Source organism: Bipolaris zeicola (assembly GCF_000523435.1).
Source record: "Bipolaris zeicola 26-R-13 unplaced genomic scaffold scaffold_391, whole genome shotgun sequence".
NCBI classification, from domain to species: domain Eukaryota; kingdom Fungi; phylum Ascomycota; class Dothideomycetes; order Pleosporales; family Pleosporaceae; genus Bipolaris; species Bipolaris zeicola.
Genome location: NW_006912440.1, coordinates 1 through 13,484, shown reverse-complemented (window position 1 = coordinate 13,484; position 13,484 = coordinate 1). Strand labels below are relative to the sequence as shown.

General features: G+C 49.3%; 5 protein-coding genes across 5 annotated transcripts; 2 read left to right on the top strand and 3 right to left on the bottom strand.

Moving 5' to 3' along the window:
- Positions 1-1,032: 1,032 nt before the first annotated feature.
- On the bottom strand, positions 1,033-1,935 carry COCCADRAFT_9969 (uncharacterized protein; the record flags this gene model as incomplete). The annotated part of the gene is made up of 1 exon (XM_007720065.1): positions 1,033-1,935. One exon carries the CDS (start codon positions 1,933-1,935, stop codon positions 1,033-1,035), a length of 903 nt encoding a protein of 300 aa, XP_007718255.1.
- A 1,017-nt stretch (positions 1,936-2,952) lies between these two features.
- COCCADRAFT_111685 (uncharacterized protein) lies at positions 2,953-3,961 on the bottom strand (the record flags this gene model as incomplete). The annotated part of the gene is made up of 2 exons (XM_007720064.1): positions 2,953-3,834; positions 3,896-3,961. The coding sequence occupies 2 exons, from the start codon at positions 3,959-3,961 to the stop codon at positions 2,953-2,955; spliced, it is 948 nt and encodes a 315-aa protein (XP_007718254.1).
- A 1,078-nt stretch (positions 3,962-5,039) lies between these two features.
- COCCADRAFT_31080 (uncharacterized protein) lies at positions 5,040-6,010 on the bottom strand (the record flags this gene model as incomplete). Its single annotated transcript, XM_007720063.1, has 3 exons — positions 5,040-5,269; positions 5,322-5,704; positions 5,931-6,010. The coding sequence occupies 3 exons, from the start codon at positions 6,008-6,010 to the stop codon at positions 5,040-5,042; spliced, it is 693 nt and encodes a 230-aa protein (XP_007718253.1).
- A 450-nt stretch (positions 6,011-6,460) lies between these two features.
- COCCADRAFT_9966 (uncharacterized protein) lies at positions 6,461-8,839 on the top strand (the record flags this gene model as incomplete). The annotated part of the gene is made up of 1 exon (XM_007720062.1): positions 6,461-8,839. The coding sequence occupies one exon, from the start codon at positions 6,461-6,463 to the stop codon at positions 8,837-8,839; it is 2,379 nt and encodes a 792-aa protein (XP_007718252.1).
- Positions 8,840-9,116: 277 nt separating this feature from the next.
- Positions 9,117-12,544, top strand: COCCADRAFT_9965 (uncharacterized protein; the record flags this gene model as incomplete). Its single annotated transcript, XM_007720061.1, has 11 exons — positions 9,117-9,519; positions 9,569-9,903; positions 9,954-10,484; positions 10,542-10,619; positions 10,710-10,923; positions 10,993-11,386; positions 11,435-11,967; positions 12,015-12,129; positions 12,178-12,216; positions 12,267-12,405; positions 12,452-12,544. The coding sequence occupies 11 exons, from the start codon at positions 9,117-9,119 to the stop codon at positions 12,542-12,544; spliced, it is 2,874 nt and encodes a 957-aa protein (XP_007718251.1).
- Positions 12,545-13,484: the final 940 nt, after the last annotated feature.

Here is a 13,484-nt window from a genome sequence, read left to right as displayed (position 1 = left end):
CAGACAACTTTCACGGAACACTAGCGTAAAGCTCACCGGCCTTAGTGTGGGACCCGGCAAGAGAAGTATAGATCCCAACCCCGTGTAACACTTTGTACAATTAGGGGAGGACATTCTCGCTACCTAGAATAAAGCCTGGACCTTTGTCTCACTTCTGAGACGTACTTTTTCTAGGACCCTAGCACGTAATAAGGTTAAGTTAAAGAACGCAGCTACCTTAATAGTTTTAAAAGTATCTAGGAATGAGTAATTAATATTGTTTTTGATCTAGTAGAATTTTAGCTAGTTAATTAAGGCGCAGCTAGAGCTCGCTGTTAGCTGGCAGATAGCATCCTGCATAGACTTTAGAGCAGCATCTTCACAGAGCAAGCAATACTCTGCTCAGATTGCAGAGTAATCAAAGAATTCAAATCTCTGTGCAATTAGCGCGCATTGTGCCTCTTCCAATTCCTATAAGTCCCTAAAGAAGCTGTCAAGGCCAAGATAATTGTCTAGACTGAGGGTGCCGTCCCAGTCCGTCTCCTCATTATCTATAGAGGGTAAGATACGAGATGAATTGGGCGAACTGCTTTCAACGCTCGTCTTTTCTGGTGCAAATAGATCTGTCTTAAACTTATCTATTAGAAGGTATTGTATGCATAATTGGGACATGTCGATCGCTGCATTTACTAAGGAGACCGCCAGATTTTGTACTAACTTGTCTGTAGAATAGAGTTCTTGGTTAGTAAGGTATTCCTTAGTAGACTAGTGTATAAGTAAGACAATAGGATCGTCGTTTAAATTACAATCTAGTTATTTAATGCAGACGAAGGACTTTATAATGTCTTGTAGCATTAAGTGTATAGATAGTTGTAGGTTATCTACTAAATCAGCAATAGACTTATGCTACTAATCAATAGTAAAGGTAGTGTTTAATTCTGTTAACGTCAAGTGTCTTAAAGCTCTAATAAGCAGGCGCATAAACTTTCTAGCGTCTTCTTAATCCTTAAGTAGAATAACGCTCAGGAACTTGCTAGAAGTAGCCTTAAGGTTTTAAGGAAATGTGTTAATAATTTTCTCAAAGTCTCTCTTTAATGCCCTTGGGCTTCTTTCAAGACTTTGAAGTATCATGCTCAACCAGAGAAAACTCTGGTCAGACTTTGTGTAAAGCCTTTCTTCCAGATATTGCTTAATCTCGTTGTCGCACTGGAATTTATTCGCAATTTCGCCAATCCTGCTTCGAATGACCAACCTCACGTCATCGCCGACCACGACTTGGTTTTGCTCGATTGGTAGTCTGTTTTCCATCATCTCCGTGAGATGATGCGAATTATCAAGCGAAGGGTGGCTGGTAATCAGAAACTTGATGCAGTTGCGGTCTCGTTGATGTGTTTCCTTGCGCTCGTTTACCAACTGATTCACGGCCTTAAGGAAGCTATTGCGGGTCCTGATTTCACACTCGTCAATTGCATCCACTATGACTCCGACAGTGCCCGGTGTCGATTCAGCAACTACTTTCAAAAAGAGCTCCCAAAGTGCGGGAAATGAGATTGCGAGACTGGGCCCATCCAGTTCGAATCGACTCTTTACGTGCCTGATGAGCTTTCGATGTTGTTTTACGATTTGGTAAAGAATGCCTCGAAATATGGCGTTTGCATCTCGCTGCGCTTTGATTTTGTCGTCGTAGAAAAAGAAGAAGACTTTAGGTTTGGGGCCGGTAGCCTCATTCAGTCTTAGATGATCGGTCAAATAAGCCGAGATCATCGTTTTGCCACAGCCCGGTTCGCCTGTGATCCAGAGTAATCTTGTTTCCTTGGCTCCTAGCCAGGCCAGATATGCAGGGTGCTTGAGAACCCAGCTGCAGGTGCCTTGTACAGGCCTCGGTAATTGTGCTTTGTATTCTGTGAGATAGATGGAGTTGAGAAGAACCATGCAGGATTTCTCTGTTTCGCTCATAGCTGATATCGCTTAGCAAGGGTTTTTGTCGTGTCCTTATCATCATTACATATACTGATTAGAAGACAAGTGATCCGCTTTTGTTGCCACCTTTTTGCCCAAGAGAGCTATTTTGGCTAACCGCTTGAGGGCCGTCAAGACGTGTTGATACCCTCCATCTGTTGCATCTCCAAAACGGCACATAGTTCTGTGGTTTGCGTTAAGTGGTATGATCTTCTCGCCGGGTATCTGCATGATGGCGGAATGTTCATCAACGACCTATATTAGGAGACGGGTTAGCCATTGGTGCGTGGGGAAGCAAGCCCTGTGGACAAATGTACCAGTTTAGAGAGCCCAGGCATCCTTTCTCTCTCAAAGAAGGTCACGATCTCCAAGTATCTCAGACAGTTTCGGGAGGAGACCGCGAGGTCACTCAGCGTTTGAGAATTGGATCCCAAAGTGGTGAGAAGGTCATCTCTTACTGTCCCAGCCAAGCCAGCAGTTTGTGATGCTCGCAAACACATATTGACTACTCTTGCGACGACTTTACCAATATTGGCTCCTTCGGAGCCACGATGTGGAGTTCCGAAGAAGATAATAGCTGAAGTGGCATTGAGTATGTCGGCATACTGGCGATCATCCTCATGCGCCAGGACAAGAGCCTCGAGAGAGATCAGAATTGCATCGCCCCAGTATCATCAAGTTGCTCACCTGCTTACAGACTATACCTCCGAGACTATGACAGATGAATATGATTGGACGCTCTCTGCATCCCGGGATGGCTTTGAGGTAGACTAAGAGTTCTCGGGAGTAGTCTCGCAATGTGGCTACGGAATTGCTACAGAATAGTTCAGATGGATACCCGTAGGTGAATACCCGGGAGCCAGGAAGTAGTACACTTTGGGGTGTGGGCTTCCATTTTTTTCTGAGAAAAATTATCAGATTCGCCATACGCCAAACAGATGTAAGCATTTAAGTCATCATATATTCTCATCTATGCATATTTATCTCCCTACATCGTACATGCCTATACGATATTTACTTCCTAAACAATGTATTCCCTGAGCCCACCAGCGGGTTGGGCTGGAACTCCATATCGGAGCCATTCGCAAAAAGCGGCGTGGTATCATCATCCACCTTACTCTTCGGCTTGAGTTCCTCTCCTCTCGCAATCTCCACAGTACTAATAATTGGCAGCACAAGTAGCAGCAACGGAAGCAACTGCCCAAAACTCCAGTTGCCCTCGCTGGGCCCAACAAGATGAATAGCCTCTGGAGGCGAGCCAAACGCCTGTGACTCAAGGACTACCCGTGTCGTTGCGCCGATACCCATTGCAAGACACGCAAAGAGTCCAATGACTTGCACGGTCTTGAGCCAGCGCGGGTTAGACCGATTGTGTAGATACCAAGTTGCGAATCCAAACGTAATAACCTGGCCGGCGATAACAGCAATGGTGCCCGCGATACTCAGTGCAGCGTTGTCAGACGACCCCTTGCTCTCCACATGCCAGACACACGCGATAGGGAGTCTGGGCGACATATTCTTCATGACGGTCTGCAAGATGAAGATACCAGAGAGGATCCCAAGCGACATGTTGACGAACATGAGAAACTGTCGTATCCAGCGGAGCACCCAATCGCGCTTGAAGTCGTTGACGAGGGCGAGCAGCGTGGCAAGGTTTGTCGCGGTGGAGAGTAACGACAAGAGCCAGATGATGAAGAAGTGGTAAGGCACCATTGTGTTCATTTTGGCCAGCCCGACGGATTGTATGCCGATGCCGGTGAGGATCTGCTGGTCTGAGAAGGATTGCAGCAGCTTGCGCGATATCGGTGCCGATGTGGATTTTCGGAGGCCGAGCAGGATGATGGTGGCGGAGAGGAGGATAGAGAGGATGTTTGTGATTATGAAGGATAAGAGGGTCTATGAGTGAGTGTTAGTTGGACGTGGATTGATGCGAAAGGGAAGAATGGAAGTTGCTTACGCCTGCACCCGCAACTCCAGCATCCGTGTTGGTAGTATCCGGGATTTTCGAGCAGTCCAGCGACATTGTGGCTTTGTGTTCTGTGCGTTTCCCTTCTCTTGTTGTTTCTTGACTCTACTTTTGCCTCTCGTATCCAGGAGAGCAAGTCGTAAGGAACGACCGGATCGCAGTCGCAGTGCTATAAACAAGTGCAGTCTCAAATAGACACGCGCGCGTTGATTGGTGTCCTGCAAATAACGATGCGATGTCGTCAAGAGCCACCAACAAAGAGAAAAGAGTGTGGAAAGAGCGTAAGATGAAGCAACGGTGGTGAAAGGAACATGCCCAAAGCCGCTATACACCACCAGAGAGCGCACAGCCTCATCCTATGTCATCATCAAGCGCCAGGGTCGTATATCTCAATCTAAATCAAGTCACATTGGCGAGGGTGTAATGCCATCAAGGCCAGGGGTTAATGATCGGCGCTGTGAAACAAGGCAGCACCACAGCCAACAGTTGGCCTGTGGCTACTACGATCCGTGGCGCGAGAGCGCTTAACATGCGACATGGGGTGATTGGGCGAAACGCTCAGACAGGCCAGTCAGAATGGACATACGCAGTACAGCACTTGGCCAAGAAGACAGTAGGAGGCTGGAAGCATGCACACATACAAAGTGGATAGAAAAAGACATGCGCATCTAGAATCAGGTAGCGGCCATTGTACATGCAGGGTCCAACTGCCGGCAGCACTAAGCCTTGAAGAGCTAGCACGCATCCCGAATTAAACATTGGCTATCCTTGTTTCTGCATCCCACACTGTGCAGTCAAATACCGTCCTCTAGACTACAGCATATGTAGTATATGTAGCAGCTCAGATCTTGAGATGGACAGCAAAGGAACCAGGTCCTTGTAATCATGCCAAGGATACGGAAATTGATCGATCAGATGATCAACACATAACCAATCCCATCACAAGTGCAAGTCTGTGGCAAAATTCATGTCCTTGTCCCGCAGTGGGAAGTGGTATCTCTACCATGTCGTTATTTTGGCTCTCGTCTAGCGACTGCTCATAAAGACATCAAACCGTGAACCGAGCCCAAACCCTACCGTCATGATCATGCATACTCTTCGTCAAATAGTCATCAAAGCACCTAGCGGCAGTCGTCTACAACTTCTGCATGGCAACAATGTCGGTGGACTGAACGTGGTCCTCAAACTCCTCAATCTGTTGCTGGAGCTCGTCTAGCGAGACCTTCTCGTCCTCGACGACCAAGTTGATCTGGAGCTTCTTGATACCGAAACCGACAGCAACCAACTTGGAGGCACCCCAGACAAGACCGTCCTTCTCAATGGAGAGAACGTTGGCCTTGAGCTCGTCCATGTTTGTCTCGTCATCTACAACTTGTCAGCGCCGTCAATGGCAAAAAGGGCACCGTCAGAAACTTACCCCATGGCTTAACGTCAAGGGTGACAATGGACTTGGCAGCAGGCTTGGTCTTGCCGGCCTTCTTCTTGTTGTACTCGGCCAGACGTTCCTCCTTGATCCTGGCGGCCTCGGCATCCTCCTCCTCGTCGTCACTGCCGAACAAGTCGATGTCCTCGTCATCCTCAGCCTCCTTCTCAGGGGCCTTGGCGGGGTTCAGGGGCAGCTCTGAAGACTCGGGGCCGTAGGCAGTGAACTCCTTGGTTGGGTCGCCAGGGAGCGAGTCGAACTCACCCTGGAAGGTGAGGATGTGGTTGTACCAGCGCCATGCGTATGGGTACTTCTCGGGGGCAGGAATCTCCTTGATTTGCTGGAAGACCTTGACATCGGCCTGCGATGGGGAGTAGCTGTGGCATGTTAGTCGATGACTCGCCAATGCCGTCTGAGAGCAATGCAGCAGAAACAACAGCTAGATCAGAGGTGCGACAAGCGCTTGGGTTTGTATTCAGATAGCGGGGTCTTAAGCCGCCTCATTAACACGGACCAAATGTTCTCATCATTCGAGTGGTGGGCAGGGATGGAAGGCGATGCAGAGGGAAAGTACACAGTGTGCATGGTGGGGTAGCAACTTACCCAACAATGTAGGAGCGCGTCCTCACATAGCTGTTGAGGAGGGTCAAGCCCGCATCGGAAACGAGGTCGGTGAAGCCCATGTTTGCAGGAATGAAATGTGCGTATTGGGAGGAAAGAATCGAAGAGTTGTGGTTGAAGGAGGAGTCAAAGTTTTTTTACAGCCTGGGGCTGGGAGGAGATTGCTTTCGGACGCACGGCCCCGCGCTAGTACGTGCTCGACCATGATCGAGGGGCACATCCTTCACCATGCTCGCATAACCGCTCGTGGCCTCTTATGCACCTCGGCCCTTAGTGCTGTCGTCACCCCCGCCTCATGTTTTTTCCCTCTGCCCTTGGGCTTTGTCTGTAGAACTCGTGCCGTCGTTGGCCTGGCCCGCCGCTGCTAGACGTGGAAGCTCATCGAATCACCGCGCATTTTCGCCCTCGCCCTCGCCTGAGCTCGCGCCATCCATTGACCAATACTATATTATGCCATCTCCATCTGCCTCCCAATTGAGCTTGCTCGTATTCTGAAATCCATACATGTCAAAATGCTAACCGGTAGAGCACGAATAGCCGCAAGGCGCATCGCGTCCCCCTCCTCCATCGCACGGCCACTTCCCCTTCGCACTTCGCCGCCATTATGCCTCAACACATCGGTGGCCTTGCCGCCCCAGCAACACAGGATCCTGAGGCCGCTGGTGTCTTGCCGGGGGTATGCGAACGGGGGTCGGCCGCATCCTCCTGGTGGCACGCATCGCATGAACCTTGGTGGTGAGCCGGAGAAGCCTGCGTTGGAGCAGTACGGAATAGACCTCACACAGCGCGCGCGCGATGGCAAGTTAGATCCCGTTATAGGGCGAGATGGCGAGATACAGCGCACAATCCAGATTTTATCGCGACGAACCAAGAACAACCCCGTCTTGATCGGAAAGGCTGGAACAGGAAAGACAGCCATTCTCGAAGGTCTAGCCCAGCGCATTGTTAAGGGGGATGTGCCTGAATCGATACAAGAGAAACGCGTCATCTCCCTTGATCTCGGCTCTCTCATCGCTGGTGCAAAATTCCGAGGCGATTTCGAAGAGCGATTGAAGAGTGTGTTGAAGGAGGTCGAGGAGGCCAACAAGGGCGTCATTCTGTTCGTGGACGAATTACACACCCTGTTGGGCTTGGGCAAGGCAGAGGGTAGTATCGATGCCAGCAATCTCTTGAAGCCTGCGCTTAGCCGCGGAGAGCTGCAGCTTTGCGGAGCAACCACCCTTAATGAATACCGCCAGATCGAAAAGGACGCAGCGCTGGCAAGACGATTCCAGCCTATCATTGTTGGCGAACCCACGGTTCAAGACACAATCTCCATACTTCGTGGCATCAAGGAGCGATACGAGGTCCATCACGGTGTGCGCATCACCGACAACGCTTTGGTCGCCGCCGCTTCCTACAGCAATCGGTACATCACCGACCGTTTCCTGCCTGACAAAGCAATTGACCTGGTAGACGAGGCTGCTAGTGCGCTACGTCTGCAGCAAGAGAGCAAGCCAGATGCAATCCAGGAGCTGGATCGCCAGATCATGACTATTCAGATCGAGCTAGAGTCACTCCGCAAGGAGACCGACATCGCTAGCAAGGAGCGACGGGAGCGCCTTGAGGAGACGCTCAAACAAAAGCGAGAAGAAGTAAAGGTGCTGACTGAGAAGTGGGAGAAGGAGCGAGCAGAGCTCGAAGCTATCAAGAACGCACAAGAGAATCTCGAGCGTGCAAAGCTTGAACTCGAACAAGCCCGCCGCGAAGGAAACTTTGCCAAAGCTGGTGAACTGCAATACAGCAGGATCCCAGAGCTGGAACAAAAACTTCCCAGAGACGAGGAAGTGACTGCAGGAGCCAGCCGCCAGGGCTCCTTGTTACACGATTCCGTTACGGCGGACGACATTGCATCTGTTGTCTCCCGGACAACTGGCATTCCACTATCCAAGCTCAATTCCGGAGAAAGCGAGAAGCTCATACACATGGAGGACACCTTGCGCCAATACGTCAAGGGCCAGGACGAGGCCTTGACATCTGTTGCAAATGCGATCCGTCTTCAGAGAGCTGGACTGTCTGGCGAGAACAGGCCTATTGCATCCTTTATGATGCTGGGACCAACGGGTGTAGGAAAGACCGAGGTTTGCAAGAGACTCGCAGAATATCTGTTCAGCACACCGCAAGCTGTAATTCGTTTCGACATGAGCGAATTCAGTGAGAAGCACACTGTGTCGCGTCTTATTGGGTCTCCTGCCGGCTATGTTGGGTACGAGGATGCTGGCCAGCTTACTGAAGCTGTGCGACGAAAGCCATACGCCGTTCTCCTCTTCGATGAGTGGGAGAAGGCCCACAAGGATATATCGACCTTGCTCCTCCAAGTCCTCGATGAGGGTTTCCTGACGGATGCACAGGGCCACAAGGTGGACTTCCGCAACACCATCATTGTCATGACATCTAACCTTGGGGCTGACATCATTGTTGGTGACGATGCCATTCACTCCGTCAACAAGGACTCAAGCGAGATCTCGCCCGCAGTGCGCAGCGCCGTCATGGATGTTGTTGCTGCTACATACCCACCTGAGTTCCTTAACCGCCTCGATGAATTCATCATTTTCCGCCGTCTATCTCGAGAAGCGCTTAGAGACATTGTCGATATACGTCTGAAAGAGCTTCAGCAGCGACTAGATGACCGTAGGATTGTTCTCGAGTGCCCGGACGAGGCCAAACAATGGCTATGCGACCGAGGATACGATCCAAAGTTTGGTGCACGACCCTTGAACAGACTGATTGCTAGAGAGATTGGCAACAGTCTAGCAGACAAGTTGATCCGTGGTGAGATTCGCAGTGGTGACAAGGCCATCGTCTCGATCAAAGAAGGTGGTGCAGGCCTTGCGGTCTCTGCCGCGGCATGATGCTGTATGACTAACGACGACATGATTGTAAAACAGACTCCAGAAGGACCATTGCATGTATATGGTGTAGCATAATTGGCGTTTGTAGGTAAAAATCTCTTTTCTCTGTAGATTGCAATAATGACAATGATACCCTGCTCAAAGTTGTGTTCTTGTACGTCGCTAGAGGCAGGCGTGCTTCCGCTCCTTCCTCTTCGCATGTCAGTCTACCCACCGTCTCTCACCTCTGACAACTCACAACACACAACTGTTATTAATTCTACAGCTATACATAGTCATGCCACGCCGGCCTCCCTTCAAGCTTCCCTATCGGCACACAGGCGGTCGTAGTAGCACTTCCTCGAACAGCAATTCTCGTGAGAACACTCGTGGTACATCCGGCTCTACCGCCACATCATGGCGCTCTTCCGTGCGGGCGGCTCCAACTGCGCGGTCTGCAACAAGTAGACCCCACGTCCAGATCCATAGAGGGCCGTTCCTGGACGACACGTCGTCCCTTGACGCGCCTTCTGAAGCCAGTCATCATGTCGACGAGAACGATGACATGCTGAATGAAATCGTCATGGCTGTCGACTTGAATACTCGCGGAACAGTGGGTTGCTGTTACTATATTGCTTCTGAAGAAAGACTTTACTTCATGGAGGATATACAGTATGGCCATGTTGATGTTGTCGACTCTTGTAGGTGCTTTGTAAACTGACATACCTCAGTCTTGCTTACTGTGTCAAGTGAGGATATACGTCAATCCTACAGTCATCCTGGTCTCCACCAAGACCGATGACAGAGTGATTGACTGTCTTGACCCTGATGCCAAGAGTGGCGACAATGACCAATTCCGCCTTCCATTTCTGCTTGAAGTCAGACCACCGAGCGAGTTCAACTACAATTCTGCAAAGAACAAGCTTGCAAGCCTTCATTTGGGAAAAGACGATGGTACCCACATCGAATTCAACGTTCCCGGAGAGCTTGCCACTGTAGGCCATCCGGGAAAAGACCAATCAGCAGGTCAGCAAGGGCAACTTCTCCGACTTGCAGGGTGGATTGATCTTGAGAGCCACTCAACGGTACTTACTGGCTTGTTGCACAACCCCGTAGTATTTACTGAATCGAACAGGTCGGATGCGCTGGAGCACTGATCTCATATCTACAACGTCGACGAGCAACAGCGTACCTCCCCGATGATCGTTCCGCAGATCTCATGTTCCGCATCTCGAAACTAGAAATGTGCAGTCTTCGCGAGACCATGTTCATCAACACCGATACTCTTCATTCCTTGCAGATCATAGGCGCTGAATCACATCCGCACTCACATAACAAAGGTCCGACCAAGGCCAGCTCAGGCGAAAAAGAAGGTCTTTCTATATATGGCCTATATCATCATCTAGCACGAACACAACAAGGGAGGTTCCTTTTAAGACAGCAATTTCTACGCCCAAGCCTAAATTTGGACGTCATCAATGAGAGACTGGATACCGTCAGTATCTTCACTCGTCCTGACAACGAGCCAGCCCTACAAGCGCTTGTCAAAAACCTGAAGAACCTGGGCAATATGCGCGTCATGATGGTCAATCTTAGAAAAGGAGCAAACAGCTCGACAAGAGGGAATGGAGGATTTGCCAAGAGTATCTGGACATCTATCCGAGCGGTATGTACAAAACATTCATCATGTCAGTGCCTTTCTTTAATGAACTGATTGTGGCAGTTTGCTTTCCATGCCCTGAAGATCAAAGACGCACTCCAGGATGTTATCGGCGGAGAACACATAGTCATCAGAAATAAGGTAAGCGCTCACAAGAGATAACTAGATGTGACTACCTTTCTACTCTATATCAATGGCGTTTGACTACAGCCTCTTTACTGATTGCTACAGGTCTTTGAAAAGCTCGAAGGTTACCACTTGGCTCAGATCGGGCGAAAGATCAGTGAAACTATTGACTTAGCTGGCTCCGCAGAAGAAGGTCGCACTGTCATCATGCCTGGTATTGACGAAGAGTTAGACCAGATGAAGCTGACCCTGGATAGTCTTGATTACCTTCTCAATCAAGTTGCGAGAAAATTATCCGAGAAGATGCCTTCTGATCTGCGTAGGTGATACCTTTTACTTGGAAGAGGCTCTCCAAGTCGACGCAGCAAAGAGTTACTAATTTAGTCAGGTGCTACTCTGAATGTAATCTACTTCCCTCAGATAGGTTTTCTCTGTACAACACCAATCGATCCAGACACGGGCGGTGCGGTTTACGATGGCAGTCTCGACCATCCTTGGGAGAGAATGTTTGCAACGGAAGAGCAGGTTTACTTTAAGAACAGCGAAACGAGAGAAATGGATGAACACTTTGGCGACGTTTATGGCATCATTGCAGATCGAGAAATTGAGATCAGCCATGAACTAGCCCAGTATTTGCTCCAGTACGAAGAGCTCTTGACTGCCTGTTCTGATGTTTGCGGAGAGCTTGACAGTTTACTGGCCTTAGCTCAGGCTGCCAAGATCTATAAGCTTTGCCGTCCCGAGATTACAAACGAAAATACTATACGCATCAAGGGAGGACGGTGAGTTAAGATACATGGGATGAGTCGTTTTGTTACTGATATCACCAGTCATATGCTCCAAGAGCTTTTGGTACCTTCCTTCGTCGCGAATGATACTGCAATGAAAGGAGGCGAGGGCGACGGAGAAATCGCAAGTGAGCAACATGACGACCGTCTGTTTACCAGTCCAAAAATCCGCCAAGCGCATACCTCCGAAAACAATGCGAGTATGCTCATCTTAACTGGTCCCAACTACTCAGGAAAGAGCGTTTATCTCAAGCAGGTTGCTTTGACTGTCTATATGGCGCACGTTGGGGGCTTTGTGCCGGCAGACAGTGCACGGATCGGGCTGACGGACAAGATCCTCTCCCGAGTTACTACGCGCGAGACGGTGTCTCATCACCAAAGCTCTTTTATGCTTGAGTTGCAGCAAATCTCGCTTGCTCTAAGTCTAGTCACGCGCCGAAGCCTCCTACTTATAGACGAGTTCGGCAAGGGCACTGCATCAAGCGACGGAGCCGGCTTAGCTTGCGCAGTTATGGAATACTTGTTGAACTTGGGCAGCGAAAGGCCAAAGGTCATTGGAGCCACGCACTTTCATGGTATGGTAGTAGTACAATCTGGTTACGAAACTTTCTGACGCGTCTAGAAATCTTTGAGATGGACCTACTTAAACCTCGACCTACACTTGGATTCGGATACATGGAAGTGCGCGTGGATACTGAAGCGAAGAAAATTCATGATCAAATCACCTACCTATACAAGTAATACGTGTTAATGCATGCCGCTTGCTAGGTACTAACTATATCTAGTTTCCGAGAAGGTCGGAGCACCTCGAGTTTCGGCACATGGTAGGCTCGTGCAGTGCTTTGTAGCAGGTTGATACTAATGCCGACATTAGTTGTGCTGCCATGAATGGCGTTCCATCTAAGATCGTACAGCGTGCCGAAAACCTTATACTTCTTGCAGCACGGGGGGAAGATCTTGTCTCAGCATGCTGTCAAGTACCAGAGGACGAGATAGCCGAGCTTGAGGAGGCAGTAAGTGTTTTCTTGGATTGGGTGGAATCATCTAAATCCAGTTTAGGAGCATGTCGCACGGGAATTTCTCAAAGCGGATGTTTACCGTGATCCGATGTCCGTACTGTCCGACATACTAACAGTCTCCACAACACCATAATACCTACTCACGCGGAAAGAATATACGATGTGAGTTGTAGGGGTTGGAAAGGGCCGAACAGATGGAAAGGAACGGGATAGGGCCGAGGCGTAAATTTTGAGACGTGGATACGCCCGGTAACATGTACACATATATCTAAAGTCGATGAATGCATTCTGCAGGCTGCAAGCAGGCTGCTCGCATCGATCCTCGCGTCGGGTTGATTTACCTAACATGCAGGTCACTAGCCCCTGCACCCCAGAGAATATCTAGGAGTATTCTAGCCATGGCTCTGGTATATCTTCTATGCACGCTACCCATGGCATTTTTGCTTTTGCCGTTTCAGTTGCTGGAAAGGGCGCTAACTAGGCCACATGGAGCTTTGGCGGGCGAACTAAGGCTTATCCGGTTTCGAATGTTACAATTGAGTTCGATTAATAACTCAACGAGAGGTATTTACCCAATCAGGAGGATTTCCGACGAGTTTGATCGGTAAAGAAAAAGTTGTTTGGTGGGGACAATGATGGCTGAAGATATATTTCTCTTACAATTAGAGCTTTGACAGATCACGTGGCGCAACTGGACAGCGCCGGTAAAGGCAGTGGGAGTTCTTGAGTTGCATTTGGATATCGGGCCTGGAATTAAATTATTCCTGGCGGCTATGTCTTTTAGGGAAGGTGGTGTGGATGCTACAGAAGAAATACTACAGAAATTTCAACCACAACTGAAGCTAAACAACACCCCCGGTTGTAATTGAATTCGCTAGCGAAGATTTCCGTATTAGGATTTAAATCTCTGGTTGATTCACCTAGAAATTAATGGCGATCAGTAAAGCTAAGTATGTCGCTAAATTAAACAGAGGTTCACTGTCACGGTACGGGCTCACGAGCAGGGACGACAGGCGCGTGTACAGGTTCTATTGCTACAGCTAATCAACAGGCTCTTACTACAGGTAGTATAG